Source organism: Pelodiscus sinensis, chromosome 8 (genome assembly GCF_052426305.1).
Source record: "Pelodiscus sinensis isolate ZL-2025 chromosome 8, ASM5242630v1, whole genome shotgun sequence".
NCBI classification, from domain to species: domain Eukaryota; kingdom Metazoa; phylum Chordata; order Testudines; family Trionychidae; genus Pelodiscus; species Pelodiscus sinensis.
This window is the reverse complement of record NC_143059.1, coordinates 60,751,618-60,773,270: the sequence shown is the minus strand read 5'-3', so window position 1 is coordinate 60,773,270 and position 21,653 is coordinate 60,751,618. Positions and strand designations below refer to the sequence as shown.

Genomic DNA, 21,653 nt, shown 5'->3' with positions numbered 1-21,653 from the left:
CCTAGATGCCCCTTTTGTCTTACCCAATATAGTTGTTCTTATGTTACATGTTCTTTGACTCAGAAGATTTACTGCTTTAGAATCAATTCATCTTTGACAATTTACATTATTTTTGCCCTTGCTTCAGGCTAGCTAGTTCATTCACTTTCAGTCCTGAGGTTTTGTTTCCCTATTTAGGTCCTGGTGAGTGTCTGCTTCCTACTTACACTTCTCTGCTCAGAAACTTCTCCTCAGTTGGAATGCTTCTTTAAAAAAAAAAAAAAAACACAAAGCTTCCTTCAAATCTTTCCTCCTTTCTACCTGCCTCATACAAATACAGTAGAATCTCAAAGTTACAACCACCAGAGTTATGAACTGACTGGACAACCACAGACGTCACCTGGAACCAAGAGTATGCAATCAAACAGTAGTGCAGACAAAAACAATATTGCACTGTACTGTTAAGTGTGAACTACTAAAAACAATAAAGGGAAAATAAAGATTTGGCAAGGTAAGAAAACTGTTTCTGTGCTTATTTAATTTAAAGGAAAATGGTTAACAGCAGTGTTTTTTTCCTGCACATTTCAAAGCTATATTAAGTTAGTATTTAGCTGTAAACTTTTGAAAGAACAACCATAACATTTTGTTCAGAGTTACAAACAACCTAACTCAGGTTCTACTGTACGAATGCTCTGCCAGCAACTACTTAGCCTAAACCAATTCTCAACAACCATTCTCCTTGTAGCTCTCCAGTCATACCAGAATCTGGATCCTATTGCTGTACTAGGCGGAGCCAACATCCATGCCTGGCTCCTGGGTAAAGAAGGAGGGGGACAGCAATGCGCTTCCAGAAAGAGCAGGGCCTAAGGCAGAAGGGATGGGGTTGAGGGCAGCTGGGCCTCAATGCCACACAGACCAAAGCACCCAGAGCTGCCCAGAGTGCACTGCGCACTGCTCAGGCAGCAATTTAAAGGGCTCAAGCTCCAAGTACAGCAGTGGCTCCCTAAGCCCCTTTGAATCACCAGGCTCCAGGGCAACTGTCGCCTCTCCTTCAACCCTCTGTTGGGAGGTCTGGTATTACCGGACATCTGGCAGCAGATTCCCTGCAACTGCTGCTTATTTCTCTATTCAGAGATGCCAAATGTCAGTTGAAGCCAAACAAGCCTGTTGTCAGATAGCAGAACCACTTAAGGAAACAAAGTTAATTTTTCACCTTACTTAAAAAAAAAAATACTACCTTACTGCCTAGACACCGCCTAAGTTTGAAAAGTTTTATTAGAGTTAAGAGAACTAACCACACTAATTAAAAAATGTATATTCAGATTAATGAGCTTCTGGTACTAAGTTGATTTTCTCCAGAGCTAATAAACACGTTAATGTGAAATAGAAAACCATGCCAAAACTCTGAAAGACAAATCAGTCTCTTGAACACAAAGCCCGCACTCTGTGCTTAATCTTTTATAGTTCAGTGCTTAAAAACTATTACATTCTTTTGCCTACAGGGCAAAAACTCACCCCAGTGTTACTTCAGTCTTTGGAGTTACACCAAGAATGAATCTGGCTTATAGTGGGCACATTTCTGCATACTTCAGATACAAAAGTGAACTACAAATGTAAAATCAACTGCTGAGTGTCATATACAAGAAGTTCTCCTGCAGATGCACATACAAACGTCTCCACCACAAGACCCCCGCTATCTACCACTGTCTTTCCATCCAACCCCTACTTTGCCTTCTCCCTCTTTACAACCACCAGTCTCCCCTTTCCAACCACCTCTACCGCTGAGCTTCTCTTTTCCCACCCCTCAACCCACTTTCATCCTTCTCCTCTAACTTCAGGCTTCCCCATCTGATGTGCTGGTTGTGAGGCTCCTCCTTAGCTCCAGAAACTGCTCCTGAGGGGCTGTTTCTCCAGCCACCAGTCGGGAGACAGGAACTGAGGCAGCCAGGCAGGGACGGGTGGGGGAGGTGGGAGGGACCGGGCACAAGGCCACTGCTAAAGGGGGAGGAGTCAGGCAGGCTCAGGGAAGGGCTCCCTAAACCCTGTGTGAGGGGCCCTCTAAAGTGGTGAATAATCCCCCCAGGGATGGGAAAATAACCCCAAGCCCTGCCCCCCCAAGAGACAGAAATGAGCCTGGACTCCCTGTTCCAGCAAATCCTCCTCACGGAGCAGCAAGCGGAAGAGAAGCGGCGCCTCATGCACCAAGGTCAGCCACACGGCCGCCATCTTGTGCCTGGTGCAGGGGGACGGCCACAGGTGCCTGTGGCCACATGACGCCCAAAAAGCCCTGAGTGGCAGTAGGGGTGGTGTTTTCAAGGGCAGCAAGGTCAGTAAAGGCTGACTGAGCCTTTCCCCTGGAGTTTTAGACTCCTAGGGTATGTCTAGACTACATGGCTCCGTCAACAGAGCCATGTAGATGAGTTCACTAGACATAGGAAAATGAAGCGGCGATTTAAATAATCGCCGTTTCATTTACATCAAAATGGCCGCCGCACTGAGTTTGGCGGCACAGTGCGGTAGTCTGGATGCTCCGCCGTTGACAACGGAAGCCTTTGTCGACTGCTCCGTTATGCCTTGTGGAACGAGGTTTACCGGAGCGGTCGACAAAGGCTTATTATTTAAATCGCCACTTCATTTTCCTATGTCTAGTGAACTCATCTACATGGCTCTGTCGATGGAGCCATGTAGTCTAGACATACCCCTAGATTGTAAGGCCAGAAGCGACCTTCAGAGAGTGTAGTCCAATTGGGTTACCTTAGGGTCAGTGCCAGTACAACAGGTATCCCCCTCTGGCAGGGCTCTGGGGAAATGGGCTGGGCATTTCCATACATCCCCGCCAAGCGTCTCCTGGCCCTGCCTGCCGGCCTGCATGCTCCCCCTCCCCCTGCCATCCCCTGGTAATTTAACGCCCGCAGAAGTCCCCAGTGTCACCACTGGTAGCACAGGGGCTAGTGTGTCTTCTGTCTGCTAGCTCTCTGCCACTGCCATATGGCCATGGGGAGGTGTGTGCAGCACCACGCCATCCATAGGATGGTTTGGGATGGCCACCCCAAGCCTCGCACTTCATGGGGTGCCATAGTGGCTTCCCAAGCCGTCCTATGGATGAGAGGGGGTCCCTCATATTCAAGGTAGTTTGTGGGACCCTGGACAGGCTGGAGCTGGAAGGAGGAGTCGGGCCATCCCACACTCATCACAGTGGCAGGAGCTGCAGGGAAACAGAGCAATGAAGCAGACTGGTCTGCTCCACCTCCCTCTCCCAAGCCACCCTGCACTGGGGCTGGGATGCTGTACTTCCCACTGCCATAGTGAAGCAGAGTGACCGGGTTGCCCTGGGAAATGGTGACAGAGCAGAGTAGATGCAGCTACATCACTCTGCTTCCCTGCAGCTCCCACCACTGCAGTGAGTACAGTGGGGAGGGGTGGAAGGAGGCCACTACTGCTGCCCCACAGCAGGCCTACTAGTAATGCTTGAGGCTGCATCCCTTGGGGAAGGGTACTTGAGGGAAGAGTTAAGATGGGAGGGAAAAGAGCAGAGCAGGGCTGGAAAGAGGTGGGATGGAGGTGGAGCAAGGGCTGGACTTGGGGGAAGAGCTGCACCACCCAGATGGCCACAGGGACTCATGTGCCAGCAGCTGTGCATAGGGCAAATTGTGGAACAGCTTGGGCTGCAGATGGCCCATGGGCCATGAGTTTGAGACCCCTAGTCTAGACCTGTGTTTCTCAACCTTTATTTTATAAAGTACCCCTTTTTTAAAAAAATAATAATTATAAGTACCCCCTTTTTTGAAAAAAAAATTATAAATACCCCCAGTACCTACAATTTTCAGACACACAACATTTTTTTCTACCATTGCAACACCTTTGTTTAAACAGCTTAATCATAGCCGAATGGGCGATGACATTTTTGGGTGTAAAAAGTACAAAAATAATAAAGCACTGTAAAACTTAAAACAAAAATTCAATTTTCTCCAAATTTCATTTGTGTTGATGTACGCCCCAGACTTCTCTCGAGTACCCATAAGGGTACTCATACCATTGGTTGAGAAACACTGATCTAGCCAGACCTGGCCTAGCCAGGCCACCAATTTACCCTGTTACTCCTGTATTGAGACCAATAACTTGAGTTCCTGCCTTCCGCACCTCAGGCCCTGCCTCTACAGATTGATAAGCTATATCTTCCAGAAAGCTGTCCAGTATTGATATTCACTTATATAACCCTATGGGTTTTGCATAACCACATCAAGGTTCATGCCTCTGGGCCTTTAGTTTTACTGTCATGTCCCTAAAAGTCTCTGTCTGACCTGCATATATAGCAGTTAACCCTGGCTTGTGTCTGATGCTCAGCAGGTGGAATTGTTATTGTTCAGATATAATCACGGAGGGTATGTCTACACTAGAAAGTTAGTTCGAACTAACGGACGTTAGTTCGAACTAACTTTCCTATGCGCTACACTAGCGCTCCGTTAGTTCGAACTTAATTCGAACTAACGGAGCGCTTAGTTCGAACTAGGTAAACCTCATTTTACGAGGACTAACGCCTAGTTCGAACTAGCTAGTTCGAACTAAGGGCTGTGTAGCCCTTTAGTTCGAACTAGTGGGAGGCTAAGGCTTCCCAGGTTTCCCTGGTGGCCACTCTGGCCAACACCAGGGAAACTCTATTGCCCCCCTCCCGGCCCCGGAGCCCTTAAAGGGCCACGGGCTGGCTACTCACTTTGTGCCAGTTGCAAGGCTGCCAGCACCCGTGCCTGCACAGCCTGCACCTGCCACACTATGAGCCAGCCATCCGAGGGCTCCCAGCCCTCCACTGCTCCCCACGACCAGCCTGGCGGCTCCCGGGAGCCTGCCCGGGGGCGCAAAAGGCGGGCGCCCGCCTGGTCAAGTGCGGAGATCGTGGACCTCATCGAGGTTTGGGGGGAAGCCTCAAATGTCCACGATCTCCGCACTAGCCACCGGAACGCGGCCGTCTATGGACGCATGGCTGCCAGCCTGGCCGCCAGGGGCCACCAGCGCAGCCGGGAGCAGGTGCGCTGCAAGATTAAAGACTTGCGGCAGTCCTACTCCCGGGCCTGCCTGCCAGGGGCTGACCCGGAGGCCTGCCCCCACTTCCATGCCCTGGACCGCATCCTGGGGCCTCATGCCGTCCCTGCCCCCCGGGACGTGATTGACCCCGGGGCAGAGGGACCGCTCCTGGACACCGAGGAGGAGGAAGAGGGCTCTGAGAGCCAGGAGCCTGCTGCCAGCCTTCCCAGGACCCGGGACCCCCGAGGCACCCCACAGAGCCGCTCGCCTGCATCATCAGAGGCCGGGGAGGCATCCACCTGTGAGTACGCTCGTGTTCCCCTTATGTGTACGGGGGGCTGGGGCGAGAGGGAGCCCCGGGACCGTGCGCCTGGGCCTTGCCCACTACGGAGCAGCAGCTGGGGATCCTGCAGGGGCCCTGGCCTTGCAGAGGGGAGCTGGGTTTCACACACCTGGGCCCCTGGGGTAATTGACCGCTGGTCTTCTTGCACCACAGCTGCAGCACCGGGGACTGCAGGGCGCACCACCCCGCCTGCAGCAGCCGCCCGCGCCCGGGCAAGCAGGACAGCCAGGAACCAGGAGGACTACCAGAGGCGGCATCTCCGGTTCCTGGACCGACAGCTCCGTCTCCAGGACCACTGGGTCCAGGAGGACCTCAGGCTGCGCCAGAGGAGTCTGGAGGCCCTGGAGGAGCAGGGCCGTGCCCTGCGAGGCCACCTCCAGAGCCTGCTAGACCGCTTTCCATTTCCTCCTCCCCCTGCTCCCCCTCTTGCTCCCCCTCTTGCTCCCCCTGCTCCCCCTCTTGCTCCCCCTCTTGCTCCCCCTGCTCCCCCTCTTGCTCCCCCTCTTGCTCCCCCTGCTCCCCCTGCTCCTCCTGCTTCCGCTCCTGCTTCCTCCACACCCCCTGTCCTCTCTGCCCCCCCCTCCACAACCATTCCCCACCGACGCCCCCGGACCCGCAGTGTGGCGAGACGGGAGAGGCACCCAGACTCCCACCCCTGAGCTTTCCTTTCCCTTCCTCCCTTCCCTCCCCTCCCCTTCCAGCTCCCTCGTCCCAGGTTTCCCCCTCCCTTCTCCCACCTTCATTCCTCCCTCCCCCACCCCAGTTCTGTGAAATAAACAGACGTTTTTGTTGGAAAAACAGGTGTCTTTATTTGACAGTAGGTAGGGAGGGGAAAGGGGAAGGGGGGGGTAGGGTGGAAGAAGGCCCCGGTGGGGCATGCAGGGAGAGGTCAGTCCTCCTCCTCCTCCACCTGGAAGCTCTCCCGCAGGGCTTCCCGGATCCGGATGGCCCCCCGCTGGGCTTCCCGGACGGCGGCGGTGCGGGGCTGACCGTAGTGTCCAGCCATGCGGTCAGCCTCAGCCATCCAGGCTGGCAAGAAAGCCTCCCCCTTCCGCTCACACAAATTGTGGAGCACACAACATGCCGCCACCACGGGAGGGATGTTGTGCTCGGCCAGGTCCAGACGGGTGAGGAGGCATCGAAAGCGGGCTTTCAGTCGCCCGAAGGCCCCCTCCACCACGATGCGGGCCCTGCTCAGCCTGTTATTGAAGGCCTGGCGGGAGGGATTGAGGTGTCCCGTGTAGGGCTTCATGAGCCAGGGCTGCAGTGGGTAGGCGGCATCCCCCACCAGGCAGACGGGCATGTCCACGTCCCCGACCCTGATGTGGCGGTCGGGGAAGAAGGTCCCGTCCTGCAGCCGCTGGCACACGGAGGAGTTCCGGTACACCCGGGCGTCGTGTGCTTTGCCGGACCAGCCCACATTTATGTCCGTCAACTGTCCCCGGTGGTCACATACGGCCTGCAGGATGACGGAGAAGTACCCCTTGCGGTTCACGTACCGGGACGCCTGGTGTTCCGGGGCACGGATGGGGATGTGCGTCCCGTCGATGGCCCCCCCGCAGTTGGGGAAGCCGAGGGCGCCGAATCCCCGGATGACGGCATCCGGGTTGGCGAGGCGGACCACCCTGCGGAGCAGCACCCGGTTGATGGCCTTGACCACCTGCGGAGAGAGACACAGCAAAGCGTCAATCAGTGGGGCGCCCGGGTGGCTGGGAGCGTGCGTGCCCTGGCAGTGCCCCGCGCCCCACTCCCGGAAGCAACCCCCCTGGCGGCGTGTAGTACGGCCGGGACAGCCCGACCCCTCCGGTGCGGGGCGCTTTCGCCTCCTCCCGCCCCCCCCTTGTCCCTGGGGCGGCCCATCCCCTCCTCGCAGCCCCCCTCCCCCCCGGCTCGGTGGCCGACGAGCGCCGTACCTGCATGAGCACTGCTCCGACAGTGGATCTCCCCACGCCGAACTGGTTCCCGACGGATCGGTAGCTGTCCGGCGTGGAGAGCTTCCAGAGGGCGATGGCCACCCGCTTCTGGAGGGGGATGGCGGGCCTCATGCGAGTGTCCCTTCTTTGCAGGGCAGGGGCGAGCCACTCGCAGAGCTCCAGGAAGGTGTCCCTCCTCATCCTAAAGTTCTGGGTCCACTGTCGGTCGTCCCAGCGCTCCAGGACGATGCGGTCCCACCAGTCGCTGCTGGTGTCCAGACGCCAGATGCGGCGGGGCACGCCGGTGCCGGGGCGCCGCCGCGGCTCCTCCACGGCCCCCAGGGCGGCCAGGCGGAGAGGCAGGGGGCTGACGTTCCCCAGGTGGTGCCAGGCAGCCTCGAGCCATTGCTGGCAGGCTTGCAGCAGCAAGTCCAGAACGTGCACCAGAAGGTGCAGGGCGAGCCGTGGCTCCATGTTGCCACCTGCGGCGGCCCCCCCGAAGGGAAGCACCGACACAGACGGGCACAGAGACCGACGCTTTGCTGTCCCTCGGCGAGGTTGGCAAGCAAGCAGGAAAAGCTGAGAACCGGCTGTCCAGGGGGGGTCCCTTTAAGCACGAGCCTCAGATAGCCTCAGACAGCAGCCACACAAAGCAACTGCTGACCTGATGCCCTGCCAGAACCGGTTTCAGCTGCCCTTAAATGCCCCCCTGCGTCCAATCAGTGTGGACGCGCTAGTTCGAACTAGCAAAACGCTAGTTCGAACTAGTTTTTAGTTCTAGATGCGCTAGTTCGAACTAGCTTAGTTCGAATTAACTAATTCGAACTAAGTTAGTTCGAACTAGCGCTGTAGTGTAGACGTACCCTGAGAGGTTATGCTGAAATGTCACTGTCATCAAATATTATGAAAGGTTATCAATATAAACAGAACAAGGCTAGAAGAAGCATTAAAAATCAGTCGGAGCAAAATCCTCCCTTGACAATAGCAAGGTTGTCGATACTACCTAGACACTCTACAAGCAAAGGAGAATATACAGTGGGATCATTTTCATAAAAGAGCAAAGATTCCTCTTTCAATCATTATAGTGAATTCGATATGGATTTGGGGCAGTCCTACAATAGACACACGTGGGTTGGCTTTGGAAGAGCCTATCACTCTTCTCCCGTGAAGGAATACAGCAGATCAGGCTTGGATCATTCTCTCACACAGCCTTACCAACACATAATTATTTTTCACGAGACTCACAATATTTGTTAAAGCGGTGAGGAGTCCTGTGGCACCTTATTGACTAACTGAAGTGTTGGAGCATAAGCTTACGTAGGCAAAGACCCACTTCGTCAGATACATGTAGTGGAAATTTCCAGAGGCAGGTATAAATATGCAGGCCAGAATCAGGCTGGAGATGACAAGGTGGATCCAATCAGGGAGGATGAGGCCCACTTCTAGTAGCTGAACTGTTGGGTGTGAATTCCAAGAGAGGAGAAACTGCTTTTGTAGTTAGCAAGCCATTCACAGTCTTTGTTTAATCCAGAGTTGATTGTGTTGACACGAAAGCTTATGCTCCAACACTTCAGTTAGTCTATAAGGTGCCACAGGACTCCTCAACGCTTTTGCAGATTCAGACTAACACGGCTACTCCTCTGATACTTGACAATATTTGTTGTTATTCCTAAAGCCCCAATTCTTGGAATCATGTTGTTATTACAAGTCAGAGTGAGTGTGTGTGTGTGTGTGTGTTTTCCTCCCCACCCTTTCCCTCCCCACCCCGCATGGTAGAAACATGAAAAACAAACCCCAAGACTCAGAAGGCAAATAAAAAAGGTCCATTATTTTTATTAACCATTTGCTGATTTTCAAACCGACTTCATAATATTGGGGGTGGCTAAATCATGAATTTTTGAATGCTTGATTCTGGCAATCCTGCAGTCCAGACCAGGGGTGGGGAACCTCCAGCCACAGGCTGCATGCAGTTTGTCAGGGATAGCTGCTGGCAGGTCTCCAGATGGCTTGTTTACCTGAGCATCTGCAGGCATAGAGCCCTGCAGCTCCCAGTGGCCACAATTCATTGTCCCTGGCCAACAGGAGCTTCAGGGAATGGTGGCCCAGCTCATACCACTTTCTGCAGCCACAATTGGCTGAGGCAGGTGAACCATGGTGACTGGGAGCGGCAAGCAGCAGTGCAGCCAGGATGCCAGAAGACCCCCACCCCTGGTCTAGACCTATAGTTTGAACTTTACAAAATCTGCTTTCAGGACATGTAGTTTCCTGAGTGCAGTGGGAACTTTAAGGAAGCTTGTCCAGGATAACACAGAAAAAACACTTTAGAAGATACAGTAATTCCTCATTTTACACTATAGATATGTTTCAGTAAATGATCGTATTAAGTGAAAACGTGTTATGCGGGGTCAATTTTTCCATTGAAAATAATGGAAAAGGTGGGGGTTGCGTTTCAAGCGGTGGTGTTTGTTGGGACCGGGGCATAAGGTTGGGGGAGACAGGGGACTGTGTTACAGCAGGGAGGGGAGGTGTTTGGCTCTGGGGAATGAGAGGGGAGGGGGATTTGGTTGGGAGTATGCCCCTCTGATGGGTCTGCCAGGAACCACACTGTGTCTGGCAAGGGGGGGTTGCCAGGAAATGGCATGTCAAGCAGCGAACTCTCCGCCACTTTGCACGGAGGCAGGGGAAGCCCCGCGCAGCCACTGGCAATGGGCTGGCTGGGGAAACCCAGCCGCTGGCCTGCCAGTGGGGGCAGAGGAGAGGGGGCAAGGCGTCCAGTAAGGGGGAGTCAGCAGGGAACGGTGCAGCGAACCCTCCACCGCTTTGCAGGGAGTCGGGGGAAGCCCCACGCAGCCGCCAGCAACAGGGCGGCTGGGGAAATAGTGTTATTCCAGGGACGGTCGTGTAATTCAAAAAATGTTCCCTAAAAAAAAAAATCGTGCTATCGCAAAAACATGTTAAGCGGGCACGTGTTAAATGAGGAATTACTGTATAGAAACAGAACCCCAGTATTTTGTCACCCTGCTACTTATTTTAAAAAGTAAGTCATGGTGTAATCAAAGTATCAACAAGGTACTTACTATACAGCATAACAGATGACCCTTAACTTTAAATCAAATTTTCAAAGCCTGCTATCTGAATTATCTATGCAGATGCCATGCTTGTCCACATGAAAATAGTAATTAGATACTGTTTGTTCACAAAAGAAGGTCGATCACTTTAAAGTAACTGCTGACAGTGACTGTAACTGTTACAGGCAAATCAATGTGATTAGAAGTCTAGCAATTACAGGCAGTCCCCGGGTTACGTACAAGATAGGGACTGTAGGTTTGTTCTTAAGTTGAATCTGTATGTAAGTCGGAACTGGCGTCCAGATACAGCCGCTGCTAAAACTGATCAGTTTCAACAGCGGCTGAATCTGGACGCCAGTTCTGACTTACACACAGATTCAACTTAAGAACCCCAGGCATCCCCAAGTCAGCTGCTGCTGAAACTGATCAGTGGCTGATTCCAGGAAGCCCGGGGCAGAGGCTTCCTGTAGTCAGCCACTGGTCAGTTTCAGTAGCGGCTGACTTGGGGACCCTGGGGCAGAGCAGCTGGGGTGCTGCTGGGTTGGTCCAGTAGCGCCGCCGCTCCTCGGCGCTACTGGACCAACCCAGCAGCACCCCAGCTGCTCTGCCCCAGGCATCCTGATTCAGCCGCTGCTGAATCTGATTAGCAGTGGCTGAATCAGGACGCCTGGGGCAGAACAGCTGGGGTGCTGCCCGGTTGGTCCAGTAGCGCCCAGAGCGGCGCTATGGGACCAATTGGCAGCGCCCCAGCTGCTGTATCACAGGTGTCTGGAGCAAAGCCACGGAGCACGGGGGCAGCGGGACAGCCCAGACGCGTCTGGGCTGTCAGCTGCCCGCGCGCTCCGTGGCTTTGCTCTTCTTTGCCCCCCCCCCCCCGTCCTCCTGGTCTGCAGACCAAGGGGATGGGGGGGGGGCAAAGCAGAGCCAAGCCGCGGAGCGCACTGCCAGCTGACAGCCCAGACGCGTCTGGGCTGTCAGTTGACCGCGCGCTCCGCGGCTTGGCTCTGCTTTGCCCCCCCCCTCCCTGGTCTGCAGACCAGGAGGACGGGGGGGGGCAAAGCCGAGCCAAGCCTCGGAGCGCGTGGGCAGCGGACAGCCCTGTCCGCTGCCCACGTGTTCCGCCGCTTTGCTTCCTCTCCCTGGTCTGCTGGAGACCAGGGAGAGGAACCCCGTTCGTAACTGCGGATCCGACGTAAGTCGGATCCGCGTAACTCAGGGACTGCCTGTACATGTCTCTATTGAAATCATCTGTTTACACCAGCAGTGCGCAATCATTTTTGATGGGGGGCAGGGAATCCAAGATTTTTGTAAGTGGGCAAGGGCTGCACTTTTCTATGGAGGAGGTGTGGCATCTGGGATGGGCATTGAGTGCAGAAAGAAGCTTGGGGTGCAGGAGAGAGTGTGGAGTTTGAGAGGGAGTTAGGGTGAAGGAGGGAGTTGTAATCTAAGGCAGGGATTAGAGTTGTAGGGTCTGGGACGGAGTATGGATGAAGGAGAGGATTCTGGCCTGGGGGAGGGTTGTAGGAAAGGGTGCAAGGTTTGGGAGGGAATTGTGACATAGGGGAGGGCGATGCAGAGGGTTTGGATGGTGATCTGGAGCAGGAGCGGGATTGGTAACCCGGGGCAGGATTTTGGAGAAGCCAGCAGCAGGCTGTGGCTGGGAGGCGCTTAACTAAGCACCTCCCAGCCAGCAGCCCTGCAGGATCCTGAGGCAAGCTCCCTGTCTTCCATAGCTGCAGGCTGTTCAAAATGGTTGACTGCTCCCTGTAGCTCTCTACTCTGGGCACTGAGGGGAGGAGAAGACTTCGCACCCGCTCCCCTCCCCCCCAGAAAAATCTCTCAGCTCCCATTGACTGCTTTCCATGAAGCCTCCCCCTCCCTCATGGTGACCAGACCAGAGAGCCACAGGGCAGAGCAAGCACTTAAAGTGGCATGGGCTGCTCTGTGCCTGAGGATCCCGGCAGGACAGCCTGTGGGCCAGATCGGACAGCCCACAGGTTGGATCCAGTGGCTCGGCAGACTGGATTCAGCCCGCCCCAGTCTACACCACTCTATCTTGCCTGCAGCAATTTTTTTTAACAGAATCTCACTTTCAAAAGTTGATTTAATGTGACTGAAGGTTCATTTTTTTATTGCAGTTAAATTAGACATAAACAGAAGTCATGAAAAAATTAAGGAAATAAAAGAAGAGCTGAATGAAGCAAAAATAAAATTAGACACTAAGGTAGAGTAGTAATATTTATGCTATGTCAATTATTATTACAGGTAAATGGGCTGTAATTTTAATATATTGTTTATGTACATTTTGAAGCAGTATACATCATGCAGTGTTTATATTCATTGTCATAGTGATTGTCTAATGTATGTATGTCTAGAGTGCTCATCACCGTAGCATCTGAACACTTGCTACCTGCGGATTATGCATCATGCCCCTTTTAACTTTTACTGCCAGACTCCTATTTTTATCAACACTTATTCATTTGATGAAAGGAAATAATGATTTGGTGGTGATACCTCTCTCTCCAAAAACATTGGCTGCTCTGTGGATTGCAAGTTTATATGTTCTATATATGTACTTCGGTGCTACTGTGATGGGTGCGAAAGAAAACCCTAAATTAGATTAAGGTATGTTAGAGAAAAAAAACAATCCACAAAATTGTTTACAAATATTCACTAGTTACAAACTGAGATCTTGATTCTGCAGTTTCACACATGCATACAAGTAACCCTGTGGCAAAGGGTTAACTCAAAGACTAGCAAAAATATATAGAATCATGAGCTTTTGTAGCTAATTAAGTGGGCTGGCTGTGTCCTAGTCATAGCTTTTGGTGTGAAAATGAGGATACTGAAGGACTGAAATGTGAAACAGTTGCTGTACATGAAAGGTCACATGCAGTCCTAATTGATTCTACAGGTTGTACCTCCCAAAACCGGAATTCTCTAGTCTGGCAACATATGTGGTCCCTGGATCAGAGAACTCCAGTAGCCTAGTGGCAGGAGGGTAACCCAGGAGAATCTGGTCTGAGGCAGTGGGATGGGACTGGGACTGGTGGCAGTCCACAGGAGTGGGCCTGGAGCCGGCAGCAGCCCTCAACAGTCTGCGGCACTGAGACTGGGGATGAGGTGAATCATTTTGCAACACCTAAATTTTAGCTTCTTCTACAAACACTAAATATAACTACTGCAATTAATATAATGAAACCACTACTAGGTAATAACAAAATACTGAATTAATCCTCCAAATAACTGAACACCATCTCTTTCCTCCCCTCCCAACCCAAACCTGATAAAGTAGATGACCCTTTCAGTACAAAAATATTTTGACATATATTTCACTTGCTTGTGGTCAAGAAAAAGCACACAGGAAAATTTAATTTTTTTGTTCTGTAAAACCAGGTAGCATGTAATTAGAACTTGATTTATAGCATTCTGCGCCTTTCACAACTCAATGATTTCTTTAAAAAAAATTATTGCAAAATAACAGATTATGAAGACACCTTGGGGTCAGAAATACTACAATAAACCCAGTTATGTTCAGTAATAAAAGTACAGAAGCACAATATCAGTAACTTGCTTTGAATTTGTACATAATTAGATATGATCCCAAAGCTCTTGATATTGGAGGAGCTAACTCCCTCACACGCTCACTAAAATATGGTTTATTGTGGGAAAAAATCTGGCCCACTGTTTTCTTTTCCAAATTCTCTCAATTTTGCCTCAACTTCATTACTTTTGACACTTCTGCCCTTCTCTCTGTTATTTAGGTATATCATCTTAACTATACCCTCTCTCAAGTTACATATGTAGACCGTTTCCAAATCTAGTTGCTGCTTCTTCCAAAATATCTGTAAGCATTTGGTCTTTTCTCACCATCCACATCACTAGAACTATCACAGGGTATGTCTACACTACAATGTTAGTTCGAACTAACATTCATAGCCGCTACACTAGCGCTCCGCTAGTTCGAATTTGAATCGAACTAGCGGAGCGCTTAGTTCGAACTAGGAAAACCTCATTTTATGAGGATTAAGCCTAGTTCAAACTTACTAGTTCGAATTAAGGGGTGTGTAGACCCTTAATTCGAACTAGTGGGAGGCTAGCCCTCCCCAGCTTTCCCTGGTGGCCACTCTGGCCAACACCAGGGAAACTCTATGCCCCCCTCCCGGCCCCGGAGCCCTTAAAGGGGCACGGGCTGGCTACGGTGCCCGTGCCAGGTGCAAGCCTGCCAGCACCCAGCCAGCAGACCCTGCACCTGGCACGGCACAGAGCCACCCACCCGATGTCCCCCAGCCCACCCCCTCTTCCCGGGACCAGGCTGGCAGCTCCCGGGAGCTTGCCCTGGACCGCAAGAGGCGGGCACCTTCCTGGGCTAGTGCGGACATAGTGGACCTCGTCCATGATCTCCACACTAGGCACAGGAAAGTGGCCGTCTAGGGCAGGAGAGCTGCCAGCCTGGCCACCCAGGAACAGGTGTGCATGAAAATCAAGGAGGTCCACTGAGACCCCCGACCCTGAGCCCTGAGCTTACAATGGCCGTCCTGGGTCAGACCAAAGGTCCATCTAGCCCAGTAGCCTGTCTGCCGACAGCGGCCAACCCTAGGGACCCTGGAGGGGAAGGACCACAGACAGCGAGCAAGCCATTTGTCTCGTGCCATCCCTCTCCAGCCTTCCACAAACTTTGGGCAGGGACACCACACTTACCCACTAGCTAAGACTACTCCATGGACCCAACCTCCATGACTTGATCTCACTTCCCTTTAAACTCTGTTCTAGTTGTAGCCGTCACAGCCTCCTGCAGCAAGGAGTTCCACAGGTTAACTATTTGCTTTGGGAAGAACAACAACTTTCTCTTACTAGTTTCAAGCCTGCTACCCATTCCTTTCCTTTGGTGTCCTCTAGTCCTTCTTTATGGGAACTCATGAAGAACTTTTCTGTATGCACCCTCTCCACCCAACCCCTGCTTTTAGAGACCTCTATCCTGTCCCCGCTCCATCTCCTCTTTTCTAAGCTGAACAGTCCCAGTCTCTGTAGCCTTTCTTCATCTGGGACCTGTTCCCAACCCCTGATCATGTTAGTTGCCCTCCCCTCTCCCAGCCTTTCTCTTCCCCTCTCCCACCTCCTTTTCCCAGTCTCCCCCAGTTTTGTTCAATAAAGACAGATTCCATTTTTGAACACAATTGTCCTTTATTTTGTACATCAAGAAAAGGGGGGCTAGGGAAGGGTAAGTGGAAGGAGGTGAGGGAGGAATGGGGTACGAGCCCCCGATGGGGAGGACTGGGCTGGCTCTGTGGGCTTCTGGGGGTGGAAGCTCTCCTGCAGCCCCCCGATTGACCCCTCTCCCCAGATGGCAGCCTGCGGCAAGTGCAGCCGGGCTGATGGCCGAGTGGTGTGATGTGCCCAGTGTGGGTACTCCGGGCAATCCAAGCCAGGACTGCTTTGCAAGCGGGGCACCCCTTAGAACTGTCTGTCCGGGGTGGGGATCGGGATCCTTTAAGCACAGCCCTCGGCTAGCCTGAGACAGCATCTCCACGCTCTAAGTCCTCCTCTGATGCCCTGCCGGCACTGCTTCTGGCCATCCTTAAGCCCTGTTCAGGGTCCACTCAATGTGGACTTGCTAGTTCGAATTAGCAAAACGCTAATTCAAACTAGTTTTTAGTTCTAGACGCGTTAGTTCGAATTAACTAATTCGAACTAAGTTAGTTTGAATTAACATTGTAGTGTAGACGTACCCATATAGATTCTCGCAATATCTCCTCTTGACTACTGCAAACTCATCCTCTATTGGCTTCCTGAAACCCACTTGACTTCCTTTTTGTTAGTTCAAAATATTGCTGAAATGATTTTCCTTAACTATTGTTTTGAGCATTTCAGCCCTCTCTTTGAGTCCCTTCCTTGGTTCTCACTCACCATCACATCAGATATTAGTTTCTGGTGCTTATCTTTAATGTCTTTCAATAACTTAGTTGCTCCATAGTTATTGGCTCTTGTATCAAATCATATCCCCCTTGTTTAGTTTTAACCATCCAACAATGGTCGTGTTGCAAAAGTCTGGACGAATTCTCCTTGAGTGGTATGCACAAATTAGTTGACCAGCCTACCTGGAGTTGAAATGCTGTTCAAAAAAATAAATAGAAAAATAAAAAAGCCTGTGTGCAGAAGGAAGGTTTTTCATTTATTTGGAGCTTTATAGCAGAACTGTCTCAGCCCAGAGCTTGGTACCTTCATTACTCTTCCCTGGCTGATAGTTCTCACAGTCATACTGGGAAAATTTATGAGACAATCAATCCCTATTTCACTGTGTATAGTAGAAAAGGCACAGGGTAATAGCAAGCATAAATAGCGCTCTATGGCTAACCACAGACATTCAGAAACCAGCTCAATAACTTTGGGGGGTTTTCCCCTTTGAAGTTAATCTATGCCTGACTTGATGATGTCTGGTGAGATGAAGAAAAGCTCACCCCTGTATTAAGCTATCTAAAAGACTGTATGCTCTGTTAAGTCTCTCGTTTTTAGCCAGAAGATTTTTCATCTAGAATGGAGAGAATTAAGCAGGCCACTTTTTATACTGGAAATAGTACTAAACTTAGCCTCTGAAGAGGGGATACTGCTGCAAAGAATTGTGATAAGATTGCAAGCTAATCAGAAAAGGAGACCCATTAAGATTCCATGGTCCAACAGCTATGCAGACTGATTTTTGTCTGATTAGGACCCTTTATGGTCAAGATCACGTGTAGATTTTTTTTTATTACCAATAATCTTTTCTTATCTTTGAAGGTTCAACAGTTGTCTGAAAAGCTCTTCTACTTACAGCTTTTGAAAAAACGTGAAGACATCTTAGAGAAAAAGAAAGTTGAACTTATGAATCAAAGGAGTATTTTCCTCAAGATCTTTGTATGTTTTTAATTATGCTATTTAGGAGAGTTCAGTTCTACAAAAAAGTGTGTGACTGCACTCAGATTTATATTTTGTAAATAAATTGGACACTAATTAAATATGAAAATCTGAATGATTAAAATTGTTTTGATTCTAACACATTAATACAAAAAGAAATTCAGAATCTACTTCAAACTTTAATCCATTATTTTAGATTATATACTTCATGAACTACCTTTAAAATTTTTTGAGTCGCCTTTCTAATTTAGTAATATTACTGCAGTTTTCACCATATTCATCATCCTATATCTAGGACAGAATAGGGAATACAGTAAATATTAGAGTACTGCTACTTATCTGGAAAGGCAAAATTTCTGTCCTCTGATATAATGTAAGTTTGGTATTAACTCTATCCAGCAGACTGAATGCATGGGTTCTCCTTGTTGAGAAGGGAATTCACTATTTATTTAAATTAATAATTAGTCAAGAGTTTTGAATGGAATTTAATCTTGTTGTTGATTTTATGAATTTTTTTAATAAAATAAATAGTTTTTTTTAAAGAAAGACTAATATTTTAAATTTGAGACCTACTTCTAGAAGACACTGAGAAAAACCATATTTCAGGCTCCCTAACAGTCAGTGCAGGCTGTATTTTGAGAGTTAAAATAGTGCAACATCCTTGTCCTGGACTTCTACAAAGGGGTGAATTTCACACTTAATAAGCAATTTAAAAAACCCAAAAGAATGGCTATTTTATACCATTGATTTTTAAGCAGAAGTCTCCACTGATTTCAACACATATTTAAACATTGATGGCATAATAGGGTTTCTAATACTAAGAATATGTGCCTTTCATTCTGTCACAAGGAGGAAACAGTAGGATTAATGCAACAGAAGTAAGGTTTGAAATCTAGACCATTTCCTTGTTTATACAGGTTACAAAATAGATTGCATACCAATTTGTTATCGTTAAAAGGGGGTAAAACTGTATTTCAGCCTGATTATTTGAGCAAAGATTCTATTGTGCTATTTGTATTTTTTTCACTTATTTAGTCAGATACAAAGAAGAAAATGGCTGAAGAAGAGGAGACATTTATTAAGGAAATCACAGATTTCAACAATGAATATGGGCTAATGTGTAACAGGGATCTTTTGATTAAAAAAAAAGCCAAGTCTGAAATATATGATTTAGAAATGAAGGCAAATATTTTGAAAAATGGTATGTCTTACATTAAACTATTTTATCTTGGATTGCAAAAGAATACAAATGACTAAAACGGAACTGATTGAAGCAATAGTTTTAAACTATTCTCTTGGGGACCAAACTTTTATGTCAGCTCCTCATAGGCACCAGCTCCAGCTCCCCCATCCCTTGCTGCCTCTGATAACCAGGCAGCAAGGGGGAGAGTGCATGTAGTCAATACGATTAACTGATAAGCTCCGACTTAGTGGTTAATCACGTAGTCGTGGGCATGTTGACATCCCTACCACCCACCTATGGTTTGCTGTGAAGATACACATATGACTCCATCAGCTGGCCATTTTGAGCAATAGGCATTGAACCCGCCTGAGGGTCCTCCTGGGCTGTTGGATGGGAGCTGCCGAGGTAAGCACCTCTTAGCTAGAGCCTGCACCTAATACCCCAATACATCCTGGACACCCATTGCCTGTCCCAGGCCACAACTCAAACCTTCTGCACCCCCTACTGCACCACTACCTCCAGTAACAGCTCACTCCCATATCCTACACTCCCTCCTGCTCCCCAATCACCTACCCCAGGTCACAATCACCTCCTTCACCCAAATCCTTTCCAAGACCCCACATCCCTTCCTGAACTTCAATCCCCTATCCCAAGTTCCTTTCTGCTCCCAAACTCCATCCCAGACTTCACATCCTTCCATCGAAAAGTGCAGCATTTGATCACTTACCAAAATCTTGGAGAGGCCTCCCATCAAAAATTATTGCCCACCCCGTTAATACAGTTGTCCAAATATAGTTTTTTGTGCATCTAGTTTTATAAGTCTAATTGAATGTTTATTATAATGCTCTTTTAGAATATCTGAAGATGGTTAAAAGTAATTACAAAGTATTTAAGATTATACCCTGAAGATTAAAACTGCAATACATTTTAACTTAAAATGTATTTCTTAGAAATGGAATCAATGGAACGTGAAAATGTTCAGTTAAATGCACTCCAGTGGCAGAAGAATGAATTAAAGCAGGATTTATTTACTCTCCAGAGCAAACTCAAAGGTATTTAATTTGTCTGATAACCTCTTATTATTATAAACATTTGAGATTTGACAAATATATTTGACAAACAGCTCCATCAGGTATTTCTCGCAGAAGTAAATTTTTGGCACAACTATTAATTGTATTAATGAAAGTTATGAACTGTTACTTAGAATGACAATGAATAGTCACTGGGACATATACTTTTATACATTTTCAAACTAAGATTCACCAATTTTCTCAAGTATAGTTTTGTTTTTTACTGAAAACTTTACCTTGAAAAAAATGGAAAAAGCCATTGTTCACCTACCTTTAATAATAAACTGTTTATCCCGTTAAGTTTTTCAAAGATTATACTGCACTGGGTTAGAATGAAGACACGAGAAATTATATATATATATGGAGAGAGAGAGAGGAGAGAGAGAGAGAGAGAGAGTGACAATATGTGGTTTTATTTATGAAAGAATGAACAGAAGGTGACAAAGCAAAAGTTTGTCAGTGTGCCAGTGATGTGTGCATATCTGGAATCAAATAAAGCAGGAGCATCAAACAATTCAGGATCATCTGGGTCTGGACCTGCTCTTACAGAAGTTAAAACAGCAGGATAAAAGACAAGGATGGTTATACATTTGAGGAAGTAGTGTCACTCTCATCCTGATTATTTTTATCATTTGTGGATAGGTTGATAGTAATTTAGTTATTGGTCCTCTCCCTCATTTCCATTTGCTTTTTATCTCCATCATTCCTTTCTCCATCCTCACCTTCCTTTTCACCTCTTCTCTCTTTATAATACTGAAACAATCTTTCTCCAAAGTACTTTGCTGTTTGAAGTACAGCTCTGATCAATGTACACTGTAACATATTTTGATAGCTTGTCATCTACATTATTATGTAAGAGGATCTAGCAATAACATGGGTTTATTTGTGAGACACTTAAAATAGTGCAGCATTCACTGAGTCCAAATGTCATCCTGTTTGTTTAACACTGAAGTCCATTCACCATCATAAGCATTATTTATGATGCCTAGGAAAGCTAGTCATGGATTAGGATGCCACTGTGCTAAGTGTTGTATATACTCAGAATAAAGAGGTGGCATTCATCCCAGAAAACTTGCAATATAAAAAGAAATTGCATTCTGCCACCAGGAGTGTGTCTGAAGCCTATTCAGATAGACATGAAATCAAAATTAGTTTGTGTAGCAACAGCAGCATTGGCATCTGCAAAGGTTGCTCCTGCCTGCCAGAATCCTGGATACATAAACACGCAGTCACCAACCATGCTGTTGCAGCTTCACTACTACTATTGGCTGTTGCTTAAGCCAACTTTCATCTTTCCAGCTCAGCTGTGCTTCAGATACTGCAGTTACAGCTCCTGATTACAGTACAGACACACCCTTCACATTAAAAGATGAGATGATACATGGATTCAGACAGAGAGTTGGCTGGGTGTGAGGAAAGCACAATAAAAGAATATTGTTTAACATACTAGGTAGTTCACCAAGAGCATGACCGCTACCACATTTTCTTGTTGGTATCACAGAAATGGAGTTTTAAGAAGGGTTTTGGAGGAGGATAATGATGTAGATTTTCAAATGTTTATCGGGAGCCCCCTTCCAACTGTGAGGAACTGCGTGTGATAAGGCGTGAAGGTGATGGTTTAAAATTTGTACAACTGAGGAAGGGAGGATGGCATTATGGGCCCCTGGAGATGGGAGTCAGTATCTCAATACAGAATTAAAGATAACTAGGCTGGAGATAAGCCATGAAGGACTTTGAAAGCAAAGACTTTATATTTCTTGTAATAGAGAAGAGGGAGCCAGATGAGGAACGCAAAGAGAGGAGTGATAGGGCCAAAGTGACCAGAGAGAAAAAATGATCTTTGCAGCATCATTTGCAATGGCTATGAGCTGGGCAAGACTACATCCGTCAAGGTCAGAGAAAAATCTGAAAAAAATTGGCAAGACTGATTAAGCCTGGACGTGAGAACCTACAAAAAGACTGAAGGCAAAGACAATGACAATGATGGGCATATGAATGATAGGCAGAATAGTGGTGTTGTTGACAATAAGGAAGGTTGGGAGAATGAGCAGGAGACATGAAGATGAGTTTTAGCTTTGTTGATCTTGAGTTAATGGCTAGACATCCTTGAGCACATGTCAGAGAAAGAGACCAAGATTTTCATTTGGATAAAGGACAGATCTGTGAGTCATTAACAAAGGGGTGGTT

The 21,653-nt window shown here is 48.4% G+C and overlaps 1 protein-coding gene across 1 annotated transcript in view; it reads left to right on the top strand.

Moving 5' to 3' along the window:
* Positions 1-1,824: 1,824 nt before the first annotated feature.
* The window catches only part of CCDC172 (coiled-coil domain containing 172), a 34,535-nt gene continuing 14,706 nt past the window's right edge, over positions 1,825-21,653 (top strand). The window contains exons 1-5 of the mRNA XM_025183585.3: positions 1,825-2,185; positions 12,461-12,546; positions 17,097-17,213; positions 18,249-18,414; positions 19,347-19,448. Of these exons, the coding sequence (XP_025039370.3) occupies positions 2,107-2,185; positions 12,461-12,546; positions 17,097-17,213; positions 18,249-18,414; positions 19,347-19,448 (550 nt within the window). The 5' untranslated portion in view covers positions 1,825-2,106. The remainder of the gene's footprint in view (positions 2,186-12,460; positions 12,547-17,096; positions 17,214-18,248; positions 18,415-19,346; positions 19,449-21,653) is intronic.